Genomic DNA, 24875 nt, shown 5'->3' with positions numbered 1-24875 from the left:
ACTCTTCACTTTTTTTTTTTTTACACAGTAGTTTCTGATGCACTATAAGGCTGCAAAAAAAGCAAATAGTAAGAAACAATGAAAGGATAAAGTGACAGACACTTAAAACTAAAATTTGTCTTTTAAATACACACTACTGAACTTGCTGGAATTAGATATGTATTCTGTATTAAAAATCAATGGAAAACCTTGTAAGTATATAAAAAGGAAAAAGCACACTATCATGAATAATTTAGCAAAAAAATCCATATTTACCTAAATATAAGACTACAGGTTAATTTTTCTCTCTGAAACTTTCTAAGTACTCCCATTTCAAGGGAAAATAGATTCAGTTTCAAAAAGCTTTCTAAATTCATTTGTTCATTTCTCCTAACTTAACTTTTGAACAACAAAACCACGATGACTTAAATTAACAAAATCTAGCATTTAATACTCACTGTTGGGTTTAGCTAACAATGCTCCTATAGATATTTAACATATATACATTAATATACATAAATATTAAACTATGATAAAATTGAACTGTATGATCATAATCAATAAAATATGTGGCTATAACATGTTATATGTCCTAAAACATAACTACCTGCTGAAAAAGCAAGCTTTAAAGCATTTAACATATAGTTAGAGCAATACTCCTATGACCCAATAATAGCATCGAAGATTTCACTTGACTTTGTGACAGGAGGTTATTCTGTATCTGATAATTTTTTAAATTTTATTTTGATTTATAGGTATTTAAACAAATGTGATACTGGAGTACATGCAGGAGGCCTGTAATCGATATGTGCACACTCTGACAAGCATTGTTAAATAGAACTTTCTACAAGCTTGAAAATATTATATATCTGTGCTGTCCAATACAGTAGCCACTAGCCACATGTGGGTTCTGAGTACTTGAAAGGTGGCAGTGTGACTGAGGAAACTAATTTTTCATCTAATATAATTAAATTAAAATTTAAAAAGCCACCCTGTGTCAAGTGCCAATTGTAATTATACAGTGCAGATCTAGTGTCTTCCCTCTGAAAGCCAATAAAGAGACAGGAAGACAGATATGTAGACTAAATACAGAAAAAGATATTATGGCAACACCAGAAATACATTCAGAGAAATAAGGAATCATCATATTGCTAAGCTAGACTATTTCCCAAGCACATCAAATGATGGTAATGCTCATACTATAATCCATACATTTAAACATATTTAAAACAATTCTCTAATTTAAAGAAATAACCACAATTGAAGGGAGGGCTTTTAAAATTATTCGAGGAACAGTTTCATGAAGTAGGGTTATTGGATAAAATGCCAAGAATGCAAAATGTTTTTAAAAAGCCTGTAGACAATAGAATATATCCCATCAGGAAAAGAACTGTAATATGTAAAATACTAAATAAAATTTAGCAAAACAAATGAAAATGCCATAAAATGATAGTTTTAGGTTTTTTTAAGTATGTACACTCTATCTTGAAAATATACATTTTATGTTATGTTGTCAAGGACAGCAAATGAAAATTCAGCTTCATCTCATCAGTAGGGAAACTCTAAGTGATAGACACATTTTAATATCTTAGATTCTACTTGAAAATTTCAAAGCACAGAGACTGTGGTGTTTGGGGATTATATGCTCCCAGGATCCCATACCAATTAACAGGTGAAACTTCTGTGTTACCTTGAAAATCATTTTCAGAGAGGCATTATCAAATTGTTGACACAAGTATTTGCATAACCCTGGAAGATTCTAACTTTCCAGTAGAGAAAAGTCCGTGAAAATAAAATACCTACAATATCTTGTTAAAGGTAAGAATCTAGATGAAGTTCAAAAATTTACATTTTCTCAACTGTCAATTTTTGTCTTCTAAATTCTCTGTTCCTTTATAGAAACAGAAGCAGCTTATTGGCACATGTTTTCCAATACTTTAAATTTATTCTCTATTAAAAGGTAAATGTTATTTGTAAAAGACTCTGAGTACTTTAGAAGAGAAAAAAATAAGCACATTCTAAGTAAATAGGTAATATTGACAAGTACCAAGAACTATAGCAGGATGTGGGGTATTCCACATTTGAACTACAGCAGCAAAAGGAGGAGCAGGGGTTTGGAAGAGAGGGGGAGAGAGAGAGAGAGAGGCAAGAGAAAGAGAGAGAAGTAAAAACATACATGTACTACAAAAGAACAAGAACAGTAACAACAAACAGGTATTCTCCAAGTTAAACAATGTTAGAGTTACCCTTCGCTATCAGAGGGGTTTCTATTTTAACTATAGAGTTTTTGCTTTATATATATATGAAATTACATAAGGAGTAGAATCAGAACACAATGTTGTCTTTATCTTGACTTTCTAAATGTCACGATCATAATATTTTTATTCTAAGCATCTAATAGAATAATCAATTGGTATTCCTCACAGAGAGGAAAACTTCTAATTGATTATTTCAGGGGTAACTAGCTTAAATATTCAGTTTGGTTAAATCACACTATTCTAGTTTTTCTCATACACATATAATAGCAATAACCACAAGAAAACAATCATGTATGGAGTAGCTACTATTACTCTCACAATTTGACAGAGGAAGAAGGTGAGGCACACAGAGGTGTATTAAATATTTGAGAACACTGGCATAATCATGATAAAAATGGAATTGCTCACATTGTGTACCAAATTATAAATACGGATTTCATAATTTGGTGGGACAGAAGGAATCAGCAGTATTTTGTCCTCTTTTATACAAGAGAAAACTGAGCATCAGCGAGATTAAGTCATATATACAAGATTGTAGGGAAGTGGAAAGCTTTAGATCCAATCTATTTACAAATTCAGCTCTCTTTCAGACCCACTCTGCTGCTCTAAGGGTATTTCAATGGAAATTAACCAAACACCTTTGAATGTATCTGACTATGACTCACAGAAAAGGCAACCTGATAGTCTGGATGTAGTCAAAGATGATATTCAAAATATTTAAGTAGTAAAGCAGCATGGGCGCCAAGCTATCAGAAGGGATGCCTGATTACTCAGAATACACACTGACAGCCTATAAGATGACCAGAAACTCCATGTACAGCTCAATTACTGTAACTCATTGCCAGATGTATATTATACAGAAACTGAGTAAGTGGTATATAAACAGAGAGACAGTCCTGAGAAAGAAGCATTGAATAGACACCATCTATCAGTGTTTAGATGATATCTGGGTTATGTTAAGTAACATCGTTTTAAAGAGGAATATTGGAAAATAAAGAGAGATATTGGCACAAATGTGCTTTTGGGAGTATAAACAGGACATTGAAGACTCCAGAAAACATTTCATTTCAGACACAGCTGTAGATGGTTGATAAAAAATGAGAAAATTTAGGGTAGCCAGAGGACAGTCAAGAAGGTAATGAAAAGTTTTGGAGTCATTTTACTCTCACATGGTCTGAATTCTGTCTCCACTGCTTACCAGCTGTTTGGCATTTGGAAAGTGATTCAACCTTTCTGAGCATCAATACTTTCTATGTAAAGTAACAATAAAGATACCTACCCTTCAGGGATTCTAAGAAGATTAAAGGGGGCTCTTCAAATAACTTATTTCCAAAATTGGGACAATTCTTACATGGAAAAATGAAAATCTAGAAATAACTAAGCTGTAACAAATGGAATGACATAAACTGAGAACGTCCCAAAATGCCACATGTCGACATCAAAGTGAACAGTGATTTCAATAACTTTAAAAAAAAGTTTTAGAAAAAAATCTTGGCCTAATAGTTAATTAGATTACCTGATCACAAAAGCTAGTGTCAAGAGTCCAGATAACCACATATACAAAGTGTTAAAGAAGTTGACTAAATAAACATCACTGAAACTCCTCTTTTCTTGCTGGACCTGGACACCTATGCACTCATTTTCAAATAAAATATATGAACTTCTGTCTTAAAATAGGTTAGATTGGTGTTCCTAATGCTTCTACCTTCTCTCATTTTCTCAGAAAAAAAAATATGTCAACTGCATAGAAGAAGTTAAATAAAAATTGCATGACCACCAAAAACATAATCTGGAAAGAGATATGCTTCTGGAAAAGAGAGGGCATATCCCTGACTTTAAAGAGGTATGTGCCACCAGGAGAAACATTAGCCCTCCACAGGTCTACACTGCAAAGTAAAAACTAGCCTATGAAAGAAAGAAAAGAGAAAGAAAAAACTGGTCCTCATACCTATTCCCTTATTCAGTTCCATCAAATTTTTTTTTTTTTTAATGACACCATGAGCCTTCTGTGCTACTCCACTCAATGGCTGATCCTCAGCTCTCAACTTACTTATCATCATAACTTGATTCAGAGGATACTTCTTCTTCAAGTAATTTCTTAGGTAGGTTTCCTCAATGACAAGTACACAGTCTTTTTCCTGGCTCAAGGACTCCCTTTACTCAATCCCTGTGCTGGTTCCTCCACATCTCCCTGTATACATGTAGAGAATAACATCTAGTTCTTCATTTTTCAGGCTAAAAACTTCAGGCCAAATCTTTCTTGACTGTTACTTTTTTTTCTCTAACTCTATATCCAATCCCTCTAAAACTCCTGTTGATGGTAACCTCAAAGCATACCCAGAAAATGCTTATTACTGTGCTTAGTACTATCACACTCATAAAAACAAAAAAACAACAAAACAAAACAAAACAAAACTCCATTATCACCCAGTGGTCTAGATACTTCCAAATAGCCTACTAAATGCTTTTTCTACAGAAGTAGGAACCTCTGTTCCCTGATGATATATTCTCAACAGAGCACACACAAGAATCCAGACACAATAGATATCAACTCAGCTCTCTAGTGGCTTCCTCCTCATCTGAGTAAATGCCCAAGTCTTATCCATGGCCCATGTAACCTTAACCCCCCTAATCTCATGGACCTATTTTTCTGTGACACCTGATTCTTCACCTCCGCCATACTGTGTTGTTCCCTGACATTCCAGGCATGCTCCTCCCTTAGACCTAAATACTTACTTCTCCCCCTGCTAGAAATACTCTTATCTCAGGTATCTATAAATTCCTCACTGTCTTTAGATCTTTACTTATTTTATTATGTTATGTTAGTCACCATATAGTACTTCATTATTGGATCTTTACTTAAATGTCACTTTCTCAGGGAAGCCTTCTCCTGCTAATCTATCTACACACACACACACACACACACACACACACACACACACACACAAGCACATACACACATTTCCTAGCTCTCATTCCTCATTTTTGTCTTTGACACTCATCATTAACATTCTATACATTTTGCATATTCTTACTTAATTTTGACCTTCCTCACTGGAAAAGAACTGTAAAAGGTCAGATATCCTCATGAATTTCCTCCTTCATGTCATCTCCAGGCCATGGAAGAGTACCTGATACATAGTTAGATGCACAGTAAGGTGAGATCCAGTGTAGCTTAATGCCTCCATATACAGTATTATTGTCTCTCCCACTCTACCCACAGTCAAAATGCTCTGTGAAGGTGTAAATTTGTAACACATTTACATTTACATGGATGGGACTAGGGGGTATTATGCTAAATGAAATAAGTCAATCGGAGAAAGACAATTATCATATGGTTTCACTCATATGTGGACTATATGGAATAGTGCAGAGGGCCATAAGGGAAAGGAGGGAACATTGAATGGGAAGAAATCAGAAAGGGAGATAACCCATAAAAGACTATGGACTCCGGGAAACTAAGTGAGGGATTCAGAAAGGGAGGTGGTGGGGAGATGGGGTAACTGGGTGATGGGCATTAAGGAGGGCACCTGATGTGATGAGCAGTGGGTATTATAGGCGATTAATGGATCAATGAACACTACATCAAAAACTAATGATGTCTCCCTCCCAATCCCATCTTGTTTCATTTATTCTTCTCCTACCCATTTAAGCCCCCATGTTGCATCACCACTTCCTCATATCAGGGAGATCATATGATAGAGGGGGTTTGGGAGAAGGGGGTGGGATTATGGACATTGGGGAGGGTATGTGCTTTGGTGAGTGCTGTGAAGTGTGTAAACCTGGTGATTCACAGACCTGTACCCCTGGGGATAAAAATATATGTTTATAAAAAAAATCAATCATAAAAAAAAACTAATGATGTATTATATGCTGGCTAATTGAATTTAAATTTAAAAAAAAGAAAAGAAAAACAAATGCTCTAGTTGGCTAGTAGAAATATCACATCTTAAAGGATCCTAATTAAGTTGTTCCTGCATTTTCAGATCATGTCATATTACACTGACATGTTGAAATGTTTTGTTATCACTAGAGAATAAGAGCAACAACACTTTATTGGTATCACAGATTTCAGGGCAATTTTTTTCTTGGATATTTTCAAATGTTCAGCATCATCAGTCTTTAATCCTCCTCCCTGGTGGACTGTCTCTCTCTCTCTCCTCTTTCTATAGACAGATGCATAGTTAAATATGTATGTGTGTATACACACACACATACACACACACACAGGTGTTTGTATGTGTGTGTGATGCATTTGTGTGTGTGTGTGTGTGTGTGTATTTACATTTGTATATATTGGCTTTTCCCTTGTTTTCAAGGCCAAGAGTATCAACAGAATGCTCTTCGACCATAACATCCATTCTGTTCTGTGCATTTCATCTTCAATGTTAGTCCAAGTATCTGCAGTCAGATTTCATTTCTCCCCACTATACGGAAAGATCTTTCATAAAGGGCACCAATTTTCTTCTTGCTAGGAACAATGCTTATTATAGCATTAAGTACCCATAACTAAAACTACCTGTTAGAAGTCACCTTATTTGGGAAAGCATCTCTACCCTAGACATGCTTATTTTTCTTTAATCTGTCATCCTCAGGAACCTCATCCAGCTTTTCTGTATGTGTGCTTCTCTGTTTATTGTATATGTATGTGTATGTACACATATACGCACACAGTATTTTTAATCTTAAACTAATCGAGTTTTTCTAATAGAACATATACTTTTGAAATTATTTTCAAAATTTCAAAATTTTAGAATATGAAATACTTTAGACAATATATATTCAATATATGATTATACGTTTAGAAGCTAGCACTCCGATTCTGTTGTACCTAGTACAGGAAACTTCAAGTAAAGACAAAAGCTAAAAAAAAAAAAAAGGCATCAGTTAACCATTTTATAAGGAATACATTGTTAATTTTAAAATATATTAAAGGTCCTGGGGTGCCTGAGTGGCTCAGCCATTAAGCATATGTATTCAGGTCAGGTCATGATCCCAGGGTTCTGGGATCAAGCCTGGTGTCAGGCTCCCTGCTCAGCGGGAAGTCTGTTACTCCCTCTCCCACTCCCCCTGCTTGTGGTCCTTCTCTCCCCATGTCTCTTTGTCAAATAAATAAATAAATAAACTCTTTAAAATGTGTGTGTGTGTGTGTATGTATGTGTGTGTATCAATAAAAGGTCCATAAAAATTCTTAGAGTTATCAGGACATCATGAATTCTAAAATAGATAACTTCAAGTGCAAAATAAAAGGCAATTGAGTTGTATAGAGAAAAAAGAAACATAATTAAGTTTTAAGCAAAGTGTACAAAAGAAGGGAAGTTTACTGATTCTCTAATAAGTTGATTAAAAACACTCTATGACCTCTTCCTCCTTCTTTATCGGCATCTCTTAAAAGCCTCCTCCTTTCATGACATCTTCTCTAATTAATATGAAAGTAAGTTCCAGATTCCCCAGAGGCCTACCCTGACTTTAGAAGCAATTAATTTTCTATTCACTTAACATTCTATAATGAAGTTTTGCCCTTTGACAGAAAAAGTAATTTATTCACTCAAATGTTTATTCAGAAGTTGTTATATCCTTCATATTGGTAGCAGAGCCTGTTTAAAATGTGCCTGAGGAACTGAAAAAACAAATCACTTATTCATATAGTCAAGGATTGACTGTGTTAAGTGGCAGGCACTATATTAGTCACCGGTATGCCAAAACCAAAGTAAGCCAAACCAAACCAAAAAACAAAAACAAATTAAGTTCTAGTTGCTAAGTTCTAGAAACCAGCAATCTAATCAATGTTAGAATGGCCAGAAATCAGAATGGATACAGTAATAGAAATCAGGTCACGGTAACCTTCACAAAAGCAACATGAAAATACTGACTCTGTCAATACCTTCCCACCAAAGGCCACCAGGAACAAGCGGATATAGACAAAGTTGATTTTGTGATTGCAACAGGAGAGGTGGCACGTAATAGCGAACTATGGGGTAGGTCTCTACGAGGATGGTTAGAGTTGATTGGATTTGGGTACATGTAAGGTGAAGAGGGTGGTCAGGGAAGTAGGGCTTTGCCTTTTATCTAGATAGCAGAAACAATGTAGAGAGGCTAAAACCACGATTGGTAAGGCCGCATCATCATCTGTCACTTTAGTGAAGATGGGGGATATGCAGTCATTTGGGGTGGTCCCAGACTATTCTTTTGTCTGTTGAAACATGGTTACAAGATGGTCATGTTTCAGTCTTGATCCATTACAGTCCTGAAGTGGCCTTATATGCTGTTGGCATACTGAGCCATTGCACATATTCAGCAGAAGAAACCTTAGGCGAGCTGTGAGCACTAGCCATCAGCGAGTATCTCCAAGGCCTAACTGAAGTGCCCAGCCAGCTCCTGATTATCAGTGGCTGCTTTTTGCTTTTTCAAGTGAATATCAACAGAGGAATAATACAATGGTATTTATGTTTTAGTAAGTTCACTTTGACAAAAGTGATGTGAAAATCTCTAAAGGAATACAGTATTAGCAGCAGGGAAGACCGGCTGGGGATTGGCATCTTAAACAGAGGTAACCCGGGATATTAGCTTTCATCAGGGTTGTAGTGGTAGGAATAGAAAGAACTTACAGTTTCAAGAGTGGTAAAGGGAATGAAATTAATTGAACTTGGGTGGACTTAGAAATGCTAGGAAAAAAAAAATCTCGATGACCTAGTTAGCTTTTAGGTTTCTGGATTAGGCTGTCAGAGGAAAGAAAGGAAAGATGAAGAATAAAGGAGGGCTAGGGAGATCATGAGATTTATTTTAAGTTTTCAGGCAAATATCTAATTAAAGTCATCTATTAAGCAATTAAATAAACTGGCTTAGGCTTCAAAGGAGAGACATGAGCTAATGGTACATATTTGGGGATGATTAGAAAATAGATGCTATTTGAATAGGAAGGAATGAGGATAATCCAGGGAAGAAAAACAAGGGAAGAACTGTGTAGAATATCAACATTAAAGGAAAAAGGAGATGGAACAAATGACCAAAAATGTACAAAATGTAACAAATAGATAATGGTATCCCATAAACCCAGGGAGGGAAGAATTTCATGAAGGATAAAGAGGTTAATAGAGTCTGTCCTGCAGAGAAGTTGAGTAACGAAGACACAAACATATTCCTACGTGTTTAAAGGAGTGGAGGGTTTTATTGAAGGTTTTATTGAGGGTTTTATTGAAGATACGGATGTGTGGCTGAAGGGAAGCAGGTTCCTTAGGACTCAGACAGTGAAGATATTGAGAATACACACACTCACACACATGGAGATTAGCCTTAACCGCCCAAAGCAAAAATCTCATCCATCAAGGCAGAGTGGGGAAGGGGGAGAATATGAGCACAAATACACATAATTTGTGAAATGTTATCTTAAATAAACTCAGAAGGAAAGTCATCTACTATGCCCATGAAAAACTTGAAATAATTGCCAAGAGAAAGAGAGAAGAACATTTACTAGGAACATACAGAAAGGCTATGAAGAAGTACCAAAGTGTCTGTGTAAGTATAGTATTCCCAAAACAAAATAATGTCTGGCAGAAAAACATCTACAGTCTAGTTATGCAAGGAGGTAGCTGAATTGAGCAGTTTAGGGAAATGGAAACTTTTGGAAATAGGACAACCAATATAGCCTGAGATTTTGAATGAAGGCATACCGTGGGTGGACAAGACTGTAATCCCAGTGCCGGTCTTCAATGAAAAAGTAATACCACAAAATGGTAAGTGAACAGATGGCCATCGGGCATGAAACATAAGGGATGAGAGTTTTACACAGAAAGCAGTACCTTTGGAATTGGCCCTGGCAAGGGAGGAAACTGGCAATTCTAAATGAGTGGGGGATATATGCAATTAATGAATCGATGAACACTACATCAAAACATCATGCTGGCTAACTGAACATAATAAAAACATAAATAAATGTGTGGGAGAGTGAAAGAGTCATTAGTCTTAGTGGTGTTCTTGAGGGTAAAAGTGTTTTCCAAGTAGGGCCAGAATGAGTACATAGGATAGAAAGTTTGTTTTGGAAGAAGGACTTCAGAACTCACAGGGCAGAGAAATGAAGATTCAAAAAAAATACGGATGAATAGAGATACCTATATTGTGGGTGGCAAATAGAAAAATGTAGAATTAACTGGCTTCAGGATTTCCAATAGAACTTTGCTGAAACTCTATGTGGTATGGGTGTCAGCAAGCATGGGCTCCAGCAAGAGCCCAAGTCCTATTGAGCTCAACAGGTGGTACAGAGGCTTTCAACCACCTTGCAGTAAGACGAGATTGTTTTGTTGTTTTAATTACTACCTTATGTCACCAGGTGCTGAATTCAAAAAGATGGGATTCCACTTGAACTTCTCAACTGTGGTGACATTAATGGTATGAGAAAAGGATCTAGGAGTTTGGTAAAGTCTCAGATGATGACTTTGAGTACTGATTCTCAAACCCTTATATACAAAGGAATCACCTGTGGATTTTGTTCAAATGCAAATTCTGATTCATTAGGTCTGACCTCAGATCTTTCTCATAAGTTCACAGATGATACCAATATTGGTTGTCCAGGAACCACTTGGAGTAGAAATTTCCCCTAGAATTCAACTTTTAAGTACATTATGTTAATCATATAGATAAAACACATGGTTAATAGGGAAAGAAAATTTTGTTAGGTTTAAATGTATATAAAACTTAACTGATAATATTTTGAAAGCATTTGAAAGTAATAGATGAAGGAGTCAAGTGAAAGAAAAAGAAAGGTAATATTTAGCCACTTTTAATAGATGCCTAAAAATGAATACCACTCAAGTTCATGAGATGAGCCTCCCATGTGTTCAAAATCAGTTACATATACGGACAGGTGAAGAAGTAAGAAAATTAATGTACGACTAAACAGCATATCCATCATCATTACTATGTATTTCTCTCAAGGATTTTTAATACATATATATTATATTTAGCCTGAAGGAAATGTCTAGGTAAATCATTTCATGTCCTATTTTAGTAGGCAATTAAGAATGATGTTGTTATTTCAGAAAATGAGAGTAGAAGCTGATAAAGGTGACTCACGAGGCATCAGGAAACCACTCATACAACACTGTACATTTTTTTAGCACTTTCAGTCTGTCACTGCTGACACTATTGATTAAATGCAAATTGCTTCTAGGTAACCATATGATAACAGGAAATTTTTGAATTTATATTCTTGAAATGCTGGAATTCAATTTTCCTGCTTGATCAGAGCTGTTTTAAGGTACAGAAATAGGATGACAAACAGATAAGTAGATTACTGAGATAAATTTTTAAAAATTCAAATTAGCTAATAAAATGTCTGCCCAAGGTGATTCATACTGTCAGTGGCCAAATACACCACATGAACATTAAAATGTATTTTAGACAATCTTCTCTAAGCAGTTTTCAAATGTGTCTCCACAATTCTAACAAAAAACATACCTTCAAATGAGTATACTCCAAAATAACATTTTGCTGATTTTCTCCTATATTATGTTTCAGTTTAATTTCAAAAATAATGTTATCATAGTGCCCATTTCTTAAATTTATAATTGTCTGTTATTATACTAGTGGCAGAATACTGTATATAACTAGAAATGATTTTAAAATAACTTCCCAATTTAGAGATCATTAATTCTGAGACATGTTGATGGAATCATCTCCCCCTCCAACCTCAAAGCAGCCTAAAAAATAGATGATTTTTTTCTCCTAGAATAAAATCAGTTTTGCTCTCCAAATGTTCCAACCCCAGGGCAAGTATTAGCTTGTATCTAAGACAGTGTTGTGTTTGGAAAAATCTAAGAGTTCGTCTGGCATGAAACTGAATGGTCGAAATATGAAACTAAGTTATCCGCACACATGACCTTCCCATAGGAAAAAAAATATTTAACATTCAGAATATTTGTTCCTTTAGCCTTCCCACTACAGAGTATTTACTCTTCCTATAGAAATGCTCTCACAATTGCCAAAATGGGTATTTTATAATTGTAGAAGTTGGAATATCAAAGCCCTGATAATGTCCTTGAAGATGAAGCAACTCCTATTAAATTAATAAAAATCCCTATTGTGAAGGACACAACTATAATGTCTCAGCAGGGAATAAAAACTGCCAACCATCTCTTACTTCTTACTATAAATACATATTGAAAAAGGCTGGACGTCTTTTGGTTATGATAATGCAATACATAAATATCTGGACAATGCAAATCTGTTATGACAAGTAGTAATGAGTATAAAGAATAAATTTTTGATGATAATGAGAGCATAAAGAGAGTCCTAAGTATAGTATTTCTAAGGGTCTATTCTATTCTGCAAGCTTGCTAAGTCCTAGCCTTAAGGTGACAGAACAGTACATGAAGTAAAATCAATATGAGTTCATGTTATAAAATTGTTAATTTATTGCTGAATAATATAAAAGTTAAAGAAGGTTTATGAAAAGCATCCCTGATCCATCACAGCAGAACCTGGAAACGTTTCTTGACACTAAACTCTAATTCTGCTAAATATGTCAAATATACTTTAAAGATATATTTAAAAGCATTATTCCATATTGCTTTAATCTTTTCAACTAATAGAATCAGATAGTACAAAGCAAAGAGATTATAAGCACAAAACTTAGGAAAATACATAAAAATTAATGCATAACCTACATTGACTTTTTCTTTAAGGTCTGAGAAGTTGCCTTCCTTCCGATAGATCGCAAATTCAGGACTCTGCAACACAGCTTCTGAACGAGTAATCCAACTGTGAAGTTCAGTTATATCGACATCCAACCTAAGACAGGAAAAAATAAGGGTCATTTTTTCTTGATTATCTCTTTCATTCTATATGAAAAAAAAAAAAAGCAGTCTCGCTACATTTACCATTTGCCTTCCAATCTGAGACTGCCTGATGCCCTTGTTACTGTTAATAGCACCACCATTTACCTAGTTATGTAGGCTCAAAATTTGGAGTTAGCTTTGATCTACAGTCTTATGATCATGGAGGTCATCTTATTAAGCGCAGTGTAACAACTGCCTCCCTAGAGTATCTCATATAAGCTATCACTCTGCCTCTGTTTGAATGTTTGCACTGGCTGAAAAATCACTACTTCCCAAGATAACCCTCTTTCTTTCTGGAAAGTACTTACAGCAAATAAAAAATTCTTATCAGTAGCTCCCATTGAACCATACTTTGGTGATCCATGCCCTTGTGTAGTCTCCAACAATACCAACTCTGAATTTGTCTATGTGACTTGCTAGGACAAACGGGATATAAGGAAGCATATGACAAGCAGAGGCTTTGTAAGTGCTTGCACTGTGGATCTTGTTCCCCTAGAACATGGACTGACAATGCAACTGTTAGCTGAGAATTCCAATGGCCCTTTAAGGAAGCTCGATGGAGCCAGGTGGAAGGATAATGTGGAAGTGAATGAGGCACCACGCACGTGAAGGAAGCTTTCTTTCACCTTTTGGCCCAACCCAAACACCAGCTGAATATAGCCAAATGAATTGTCCAGCTGATATACCTTAGAGCCTCGGAACTACCCAGAGAGCCCTGCCCACACTGCAGAACCTCAAGATAAATTATTTCTGTCTTGAGCCACTAAATTTGCAGTGCATTGTTTTGCTGCAAAAGACATCTAATCATATACCCTGATATTCTCATTCTTTTATTATAAAGACCTAGGAAGCCAATGGGAGTTTGATCAGGGCATTCAGATCGAGTTAAAGCAGAGATGGGAGGAGAGTCATGGATGGGTTGCAAGGGAGGAGGAGGTCTGTACCTCACTTGAAATTCCAGGCATGATTCTAAATGTGTGTGCATTTTTCTTGGTAAAGAACCCCTAGATTTTATCAGCACCTATAAATAATCTATGAACAGAGAATTTAGAAAATTCTTTACCTCAAATAGCGCCTGGTTCGCAGTGACAAATATTTACTGAGTGAAAGGTACCCAACAAGAAATTGAAGGAACAGAGATCTGAATTCAGAGATTTTGACTCTAATCCCATGTCACTGAATGTCAAAACTCTTATTTGCACGTGGACTATAAATATCTATGGATTTTCATATCATGGTGATTGTTATCCTCTCTACATTTCTTTTTTCCTGTAAGTTAAGTTACCAGGTTTCCTGTTTCTTCATTCACAGGGGCAGCGTTGAAATAGAGTCCTATTGCATGCTTCTAAAACACCTGTCTTTCTCTCTTTGATGTTAACTTACCAAATCAAATCTTTGACTCTGGTCACTCAGCTTCCTATAAAATTCCGAATATTTTAAGAAAAGCATTTTTCCTTCAGAATATTTTAAGAAAAGCATTTTTGCTTTTCCTTTGGTACCATACAGACATCACTGTGTCTCTCTGCCTGCAGTCATTCACTTGCCAGTGCACGGGGAAGGTAAGAAGTGCTGAGATGTTAATCTCACCAGAGTGACCCTTGGTAGATCAATATTCCAGCTCCCTTGCCTTTCAGAGTGACTGTCATGATGAAATTTACACAGAGCCTCAGAGAGTTCCCCGACGGATTCAACTCCAGTTGCCTCCAACAACAATCCACTTGTGTATCCTTTACCGGCTGCCTTCTTTTCCTAATCTCACTCCCCCACTTTGCTTCTTGGGATCACTTCCCCCAATAAACTACTTTCACCTAAATTTTTATCTCCAGATCCACTCCTAGGTAACCCAAACTAAAGCAATGATAAACAGCCTCAGATGAACTCAGTATCCTGCCATATTTCATTGTTTCACCTTGAACTCCAGCTCTCCACAGGAACTATTTTAGTTTTTCCAAAGTTCTCAAAGCATTAACCCGTCTTCCTTCTCCAGGTATCAACAGATGACAGTTTTTACTCCACCAAGAAAAGTGCAATTATCAGACTAGAATTTCTTCCGCTTCCCATGTCCAAATATTCAATCTTCCCTGCATGTGCCCTTCTCATTCCCTTCTCTTGTATTTGGGTGAGTTTCCCTTCTTTGCCTAAAGCCAATCCGTCTATCAGCCTTTTATAGTTTGTTCTTTGTTTTTGTTTTTGTTTATTCTCATGTAATCTCCACACCCAGCACGCTCTGGAGCTCATGGCCCCCAGATCAAAAGCCACATGCTCCTCCAGCCAGACACCCCATAAATTCATTGTAGTTTTATTTTTAAAGGCAAGGACATGCAATTCCATGGAAAATAAAAATACATTTAATGCTCAAATACCTGGTTTTTCCACATAGTAAGGAGTTAATAGTGGTGTCTAACAATGTGCCAGGTTATTTCTTTTTTTTAATTAGCTTTTTTTAGTTAACATATGTTATTAGCCCCAGGGGTACAGGTCTGTGAATCACCAGGTTTACACACTTCACAACACTCACCAAAGCACATACCCTCCCCAATGTCCATAATCCCACCCCCTTCTCCCAACCCCCCTCCCCCCAGCAACCCTCAGTTTGTTTTGTGAGATTAAGAGTCACTTATGGTTTGTCTCCCTCCCAATCCCATCTTGTTTCATTTATTCCTTTCCTACCCCTGAAACACCCCACGTTGCCTCTCCACTTCCTTATATCAGGGAGATCATATGATAATTGTCTTTCTCTGACTGACTTATTTCGCTCAGCGTAATATCCTCTAGTTCCATCCACGTTGTCCCAAATGGCAAGATTTCATTTCTTTTGATGGCTGTATAGTATTCCACTGTAGCCAAACTATGGAAAGAACCCAGATGTCCAACAACAGATGAATGGATAAAGAAAATGTGGTATATACATATACTTTGTTCTTTCACTTCTTTACAGGCATGTGAGTCTATTAGATTTTTGTTATCTATCTACTGCAAATTCAACCCCTCCCTTTCAAGTGAACTCTGCATATAGAAATGTAAACATATTCACTCCTATTTTTTTAAATGTATTTATTTGGGAGAATATGCAGTGGGAAAGGGTAGAGGGAGAGAGAGAGAGTGAGAGAGAGAGAGAAAAGCAGACTCGTTGCTGAGCAGAAAGCCCGATGCAGGGCTGGATCCCAGGACCCCGGGTCATGACCTGAGTCAAAGGCAGACACTTAAGCAACTGAGCCACCCAGGCTCCTATTTTTTAAAGCCAAACACTTCCTGACCTTCATAGTTCCCTCCAGCCATTCTCTTATCTTCTACAAAGCCAAATGTTCTGCAAGAGTTAGCCAGTTTGCTGTCAGTTCTCTACCTCCTACTCACTCTCCATTTACTGTTGTTTCTCAACAAAAATGTTGCTTAATACAATCAGGTCACTACAGCTCATGGAGAGTTTCACTTTCTTGCTATCTAGCAACACATAACACTGTTGAGAACACTCTCCTCCTTTTGCCTCCATACCATCTACTCAATTTAGTCTTTAATTTCTATGGCTACTGTTAATTTTTTCCTTTGCAGGTTCATCTTCCTCTACCCTCTCACTACATACAAAAGTGATCAACTCCGGGTTCATCAGTCATCTTCTATTTACTGTATTACTCTTTCTTTATTTTCCCCCACAAAGAGGGAGATAAGTCAATTAAAAAAAAAAGTTACTTATTTTGAGAGACAGGGAGGGGCAGAGGGAGAAGGAGAGAGAAACTCTCAGATTTCACACTGAGTGCAGAGCCCAACAGGGAGCTCCATCCCATCACCCATGAGATCAGAACCTGAGCTGAAATCACAAGTTGGATTGTGACTGAGCCACCCAGGCACCCCTATTACTCTTTTACTAGCAATCTGATCCATACCCATGACAGCAGTTGCAATCTAGATGTACCAAAGAGTCTGATCTCCTTCTCACATTTAATAAATTACAAATTCTAATACCTCAAATATTCTATTTCTTCAGAATCTCTCTTCTTCTCATGGCTCCACAGCTGGTATCCTCATTCAGATCGCAATTAAATATAATCAAAATCACTGCAATGCCCTGTCAAATGGCTCTGCAAAACCTCTGTGGAATCCTCCCATCTAGTCCATGCACTACTGGCAAATGATAGGTTCTAAAAACATCTGATTATGTAATCCTCATCTATAAAATCTTTCAAAGACTTCCCATTTTTCTTAGCATAAAGATCAGAATTATCCTGATCTGGCCTTGACAGACCACTTAAGCCTATATTCTAGTTTGACCTTTATTCAAGCCCTTCTAGAAACAAAGCTCACTTCAAGTTTCTTAGGGAGCCCAGAGCCACACTTAACTTTTGTCCCTACTCCAATGAAGTAAAAGCTTTCACTGACTTTTATTCACCTATCCATTAGAACATTTTTTTTTTCTTGAAAACTTGGCTCCTTATCATAATCTACTTTGGCCACTTTGGTCAAAATTGCTCTTTTCCTTTTAAATCAGCCTGACCCAATTACACACCAAATATACTCTGACTCATAAAGGTGAGATGTGAATATCCAGGACTCACTGTCAAATTCCCCCTTTAGACTTGCTCCCATTAGTCTTATATCCTTTTGATTCAGATTGTCTCTAGGAAGTGTAAGGGCCTACTTAATCAGAGGGAGCCATTTTGTTGTTTATGCAGTAAACTTAGATTGACCCTGCCCCTCCCAGAGGAACTTACTTGCAAAGCCCAAATACAAGGGCGGGTCAGGCCAGGTAGAGACAGCAAATCAATGGGGCGTGCATACTGTCTCCCTAGCTACCAGTCCCAGTAGCAAAGCCCGGATACAAGGGCGAGTCAGGCCAGGTGGAGACATCCAATCAGTAGGGAGTGCATATATCTACTAGGGTGAACTGTAATTCAATTGGCTGCCTGTGTGTGACCTAACATGACTGTGCAGTTTTCTCTGTGTATTGCAATCTCATTGGCCACCTGTGTATAGCCCAGCTAAACTACCTCTATAAAAGTTAGTCTGTGAGGCTGGGAGGGGTCGCCTCTTTGCAAGAGATGGCCCTGACAGGTCACTTTGATTCTCGATGCTTGGCGCAAAATAATGCCTTGCTTGACCTTTGCTTTTTATCAGTCTCACTCCTTTGATTACAGACCTTAACAGAAGGATTGCTTACTTCCACCAACAGGTCTATGAAACTAAAACTTGCTTAAGGTACATAGCTGGCATCACAGCTGGAAGAGCTAAGACCTATGTTGAGAAAGCTTTTCACCAGTCCTAAAATTTACACGGTCTTGTTTACTCACGTTATAATTACCATTTACCGTGACTCCAATCCATTGCAAATACAAAAAGTTATCCAATGTGACAGTAAATAAATTTCATCCAGAAAAAAATCTTATATCACTTTTAGACATTTGTTTTTATGAAGAAGCTATATATGCTTCCTTTTAAAGCAGCCAAATATTTCCCTTCATTTCTGTCACAAAATTTATGCTAAGTGCTTACTATATGCCATGGTATTAACCTCTACAGATAACAGATAAAAACACATCTGTCTACATTATCAAAAAGGGAGGTTTAGTAAAACATCTATTTGACAAATTAAAGTGCTTTAGACATTGAACTGGGGCCCAGCTCACCCTGTGACTTTTTTTCCTTTGGATAATCAAAAAAAATACCTTTTCAATGAATTAGGATTAAATCAGCTTCTAGACTAGAGGCTCTGTCAAGTAAATTGGTTATCTCCACACAATGAAGGCTTTGTGGAGCCAACACCATGGTAACCGTCTGCTTGCTGCTAGGTCTGTGAAGATTTTTAAGGAAAGCCTGGGCACCAGTTGGCATGCAGTTCTAATAATTCAGATCAATTCAGGCAACAGGATGTGAAATTCCACATAGAGGTCTTTCCTCATTCAATATTTTTGTTTATCTGGCTTTATAAATTTGGAAAGAGGTTGCACAAGATGCCTGAACTTCTCCTTTACATAAGGATCCTTTAGAGAGTGATTATACTCTCTTTTTGATATACAGATTTTTAAAAGGGATTTCAAATTTTTCTAGGGCAGTTTTGAGTGCAGTGCTTTACCTAAGGAAAAAAAAATATCTATTCATAGGCACATAGGTTAATATGTTACACTTTGTGAAATAGAATGAAGCAAAAATGTCAATGAGTTTGTACTATTTTCGGCTGTTAGACTTTCTTTTTCTCTTTTCTTTCCAAATTGCAACACCTGATTCCTTTGGAAAGAGGTGGAACCTAAATCTAATTCTGACATGATTTAAGCTCTGAGATATTCCTTACCAAATCCTACTTGTATGGGTTTGGAAGGGGGGGTTGTTTGCTTTGTTTTATTGTTTTTTGTTTTTTGTTTTCCTGTTGCTTCCATTTGGGCTTGTTGCTTCAACCATCTCTCTCAATTGCTAACTTAAACTTTTCTGTCCCAACGTAATATACAGTGAGCCTCCACACCGACGTCTAACATTCGGCACCATCCCTTAGAGTTCTGGGAATTAACTGTCAGCTGCTAGCATTGTTTTCCCTCTCTGATATTCTGCCAGTAGGCATCCCCATTTCTTTACGCCAACAATGAAGATGCAAGGGTGAAGGGGAAGCAGAGACAGGGTTTCAAAAGGCCTCACTTGCTCTCTTTCTGAGCGCCAACAACCCACATTCAATGCTTAGTCTCAGTGACATTTCTACTGCTTTTAGCAAAATGAACAAGGTTTCCTTCTTGGCTCCTATTCAGATCCTGGCTTCCAAGTAACAACTGCACATTTATTTTATGCCTTATCAATTTGGCAGCTCCTGGTTCATCATCTTCTGTGGTTTGTCCTCTAGTTTTCACATTTTCACTACTATTAAATATTTTTCCAATATTTCAGCTGGGATGTAGGGAAAATTAACATGGAATCCATACGTGTTCATAAATTGGGTGCTATCTACCCTCCCAACATTTTGCTGGTGGTATTTTCTACCATGCTTTGCATGGCCTGAGGCTGGGGATTTCATCACCAACTAAAGGTATCATACAATTGTAACTCAGTCACCTTCTCAAAAACCAAGAAAAACACTGAACAGTTATTTTTAATGCCATATTAAATCTCAGATTCTGTGCATGTATTTCTCTTTTTCCATGAAGTCACTCATTTCTACTAATTATTTTTTCTTCACTTTTAAAACTCTCATGAAATCACCGTTAATGAGCTGATATGTAGTAAGTTACTCATAATGGGCCTCTACACTCTCAGAATCAGCCCATTATTCTATTCTTCATTTCCTCATCATACTCTCATAACTCATTTTACTCTGTACTTAACATTATGTATGTTACAACAGACAAATATGTCTGTATGTTATTACAGACAGATTCTAACCCTTAAATTCAGTCTAACTTCATCCAACTTAAAATCCTTTTTTTTCTATTAAGAACATTGTGATTTCCTATTCTCTATTTACAAAATGATTTTTCTCCCATCATTGTTGGTGAGTACTCTGTCCTCTATTTTTCAAGCATGTTTTAAAATCTCATCTTATGGATGGATAGCTGAAGTGGCTTTTTTTTTTTTTTTTTTTTTTTTTGCTTTTTAACAAGGGCACTCATTACAAAACTAAAATTTGTAAGGTTCGATAGTGTAGAGAAACTATAGCTTTCAATTTATATTATTTGCAAAGGATTAATTATCAAAACAAGCTCATTTTCAAAAAGACATTCCATTTTCTGGAAGTTTCAAAATATCAAAAATATGGTGCATATATACCAAATATTCAGAAGGTTAAAATTTTCCTTTAAGATTGTATTCTAGAGGGGTGACTGGCTGACTCAGTTGGTTAAGCATCAGACTCTCAATTTCAGCTCTCGTCATGATCTCATGGTTCTGAGATCGAGTCCCACATCAAGCCCCACACTGAGTCCCTTGTCAGGCTCTGGTGCTGGGCATGGAGACTGCTTAAAATTCTCTCTCTCTTCCATTCCCTCTCCAACAAGAAAAAGGTTGTATTGTACAAATGGACTCTATTCCATCCAGTTGAATTTCCCATAAAGACTATGCAAATTAGATCATTCACATTCCCTTATGGTCAAAATTAGGAGACATTTGTCAATATGTAAATATTTTAAGTAAATAATTTCTTTAAAAAATACAGAAACACAACCAAAAGAATTAAATACTTGACTTTAAAAACTTGATAGTTTCGAAATGTCAATAGTATATCATTGTATGGAACAATTATGCTATATGATAATTGTGCTAATTAGCTCAGAAGAGCCTCTTAATGGACACTGATTATATTATGTTAATTTTCTGTACAGTGACTGCCATATAAAGTATTAAACTAACATGGCACATTTACATAAACTTTAGTTCAGTCACTTTCAATATACCATTTGGAATTCATCATTCCCAAATGTGTAAACTCTGAAAATAGAAATCCTCCAAGCTCCCAGGCTTAACTAATTTGATTAGTAAGCTAGGTTATGAATGGCCATTTTACATCTTTAAACATCTTTGAACACAGAAATTCATAAAAACTTAGGAGCCTCATCTTTAAATCTGAAGATCTTTAGAAAGTAAAATGTTGACTCTTTTACAATATGTTAACTATTACAGGACCATAAGGCTCTAGACCTAGACTAGGTAACTTAACAAGCCAAATTTGTAACATACATTTTAATTAGCTAAAACACACACTTTTATGATTAATGGAAACAAAACTATGATTCTTTTTCAATGGTATTATAGTTTGGTTTCCATTTACATAGAAGAAAAGTTTTTGGAAGGGAGGTAAGAGTTTAAAATTTTGTTAATTATATATTTTTTAAGATTTTTATTCATTTATTTGGGAGACAGAACAATAGTGGGAACATAAATGGGGGGCAGAGGGAGAGAGAGAGAGAAGCACTCCCCCTGCTAAGCAGGGAGCCTGACTGGGGGCTGGGGTCTCTAGGCTGGCTAATCCCAGGACCCTGTGTTCATGACCTGGGCTGAAAGCATATGCTTAACCAACTGAGCCACCCAGGCAACCTTGTTAGTTGTATTTTTAACAGTTATCATTGAACACATCAAAATTGGAAGGGGAGGTGAATCATGAGAGACTGTGGACTCTGTAAAACAATCTGAGGGGTTTGAAGTGGCGGGGGGGTGGGAGGTTGGAGTACGGGCACGGATTGCATGGAGCACTGGTGTGGTGCAAAAATAATGAATACTGTTATGCTAAAAATAAATAAATTAATTTTTAAAAACTAATGAAGTACTGTATGGTGACTAACATAATAAAAACTATTAAAAAAGAAATAAAAAATAATAACTATCTTCTTCAGAGTTCTAAAAAATGAGAAAACATTTTGATTCTGTATCAGTGTACAGGTACTCTCCTGATCCCAGGCCATCTGAAGAACTCCTATTCATCTTCCAAGATTGAGTAAATAATACACAACTTCTGTGAAGATTTTCTTGATCAACTTTACACTCCCCCTTCAACTTTCTTTCTGGGAACTTCGGTCCTTCCTTCCCTTATGTTTCTACATGTTACTTGCTTTTAAATATTCAATAGAGTACAAATTCAATTTGAATTAGAGAGATCTTATAAAATATCAAATGAAACTCGGTATATATCCTGCTAGTGCTAAAAATAAAGTTTATTTAAAACCTTAAGATGTGCTGAGTATATGGTAATTGCTATACTTCATTGTTATAAAATAATGTAAGGGGGGGAAATCCTATTTAGCTCAGAGAAAACAAGTCAACCTTTTGATAAATACCTCCTCCAAATCAGGGTAGTTTGTGCACTGCATACACAAACTTGTGTGGTGTTTGTGTGTGTGTGTTTGTACAGAGTGGTTGTGTTTTTCTTGGCTGGGCGGGGAGGGAAGAGATAGGATGACATGATTGCCTTATAGTTTTTATAATGTGTGTGATGTACGTAAGTGTTTCATGTGTATGTTTGTATATGCTTTAAATACAAAGTAAATATGGTGCAGTGGAAAATTACTGAACTGAAAGTCAGGTGTCACAGGTTTTAATCAATCATTGTGATCTTTTTGCTGTTTTCTTAGGCACATGATTTAACTTCTCTGATCTTCCTTTACTTCTTCCATTAAATTGCAGAAATAGAAAAGCTTCTACTCCATCAAACTGGTTTTAAAATAGAAACTAACATATACTTCTTAATAGTTACTCTTAAATGTATTTATTTACTTTGCTAATTAAAACAATTTTGACCTGAGATACAAAGCTGAGGTCAGTTCTGCTTACATTGCAGCACTGATATTCTAATTATATTAGTCTGTTTACCTAGCAATCAAATAAAATAACGTCTAAGGATGTTATAACTCCCAGTTATAATAAGAACCCTACAAACTCAACAGTTTACACAGCACTTGAAACAAAATATGATGAATGAGAAAGAATGCTGTCTTCAATTATTATAAACTTGCTACAGTAACAGTCCTATCAAGTTCTCTATTTTCCTTATGTTTGCATGATCTTATTTACACGTTTTAATGTATTTCTACTTTTATATGTGTGAGTTTAAGTGCATCACTCATAAAATTATATGTTTCAGTACAGTAAAATGTAATGATTCCAAATTGTGCAGAAATGCATCTGAAAAGATACTAAAAAATCAATTTCTATGTAGTTTACCTTGTCCTAAAATATGCCTATTTAACATGTGCTTTAAAATTCTGAATTCTAAACCAATATTTAAAATTTGTCCTTAAAATCATGTGTCTTCCATCCAAGTACTAACCACACAGACCTGTACCCCTGGGGATAAAAATATATGTTTATAAAAAATAAAAAATTAAACATGCAAAAAAAAAATAAAAGGATCTGACAAGGCCCTTCAAAAAAAAAAATCATGTGTCTTGTTCATTGTCAATTATGGCAAACAAAATTATATGTTTAGAGCATATAAAAATACTGCCTTTTAAAATATATGCCCTTGGATACAAAACCCAGTGATTTAATATTTTTAAGCTATAAACGTTAGAAACCTCCATGAGTTATCTGGCAATGATATTAATCTTTGTACCTCCAGGATAGCCAACTGCACCAAATGGAATGAAACTCCTACAAAATTTTGTTTCTCAATGAAAAAGTAAAACTTAACTAAACTATTTTAACATCTAGTAGATAAAAATGACTAAGATAATCTTCTTAATTTGGTAACAGATCTTAACCATTTAGAAATACTTTGGTTCTATTTATTTCTAAAACATGATAGGGCTACAAAGAAGTCACTTTCACATCTTCTGTCAATAGAACTTCCAGGAAAACATACCTTAAAAATTAAGGAAATCCCCCCAAATTCTAAGATGCCAGAACTAGGTATATTAGAGGAATTACTTTTAAATCACAGAGTGTGCAAGCATGTGGACAAAAATTGCATGACCCGAAGGACTGGAAATAAAATGTTGCTAAGCCACAGATGCATAGAGACTATTTTTCATTTTCAGTAAACTGAAAATCCCTTTGAAACACAGTTCTGTACAAGAAAATTACCTTAACACAGGTTAATAGAAATATTCTCTTAAGTGATAGATGAAATCTTGTCATAGTAATAAATCTATGATCATACAATGTAATATGCTCAACTGGAAAACTCTGAGTCATTTGTTTTAAAATTAAATTTGATGTTTATTTAAAATGATGAAACCAAAAAGAGCTATGTAAGCCCTTGGGAGAAATAAATGTGGGTCACTAGAGGGCGCAGACTCCCTTTCACTGCTTGTCTGGTCCTCAATTTTGCTTCTCTTTTATTTTCTTATCTACATAATGATAACATGGTGACAAATGGATTTTTCATGGGAGTTCTCTTACAGAAAAA

The 24875-nt window shown here is 36.0% G+C and overlaps 1 protein-coding gene across 1 annotated transcript in view; it reads right to left on the bottom strand.

The window, feature by feature from the left end:
* The window catches only part of DMD (dystrophin), a 2004585-nt gene that overhangs the window by 1307858 nt on the left and 671852 nt on the right, over positions 1–24875 (bottom strand). Inside the window, exon 18 of the mRNA XM_082716529.1 lies at positions 12899–13022. Within this exon, the coding sequence (XP_082572655.1) occupies positions 12899–13022 (124 nt within the window). The remainder of the gene's footprint in view (positions 1–12898; positions 13023–24875) is intronic.

This window comes from Mustela nivalis, assembly GCF_964662115.1.
Source record: "Mustela nivalis genome assembly, chromosome: X".
NCBI classification, from domain to species: domain Eukaryota; kingdom Metazoa; phylum Chordata; class Mammalia; order Carnivora; family Mustelidae; genus Mustela; species Mustela nivalis.
Note: the sequence above shows the minus strand (reverse complement) of the source record. Positions and strands in the feature narration are given on the sequence as shown.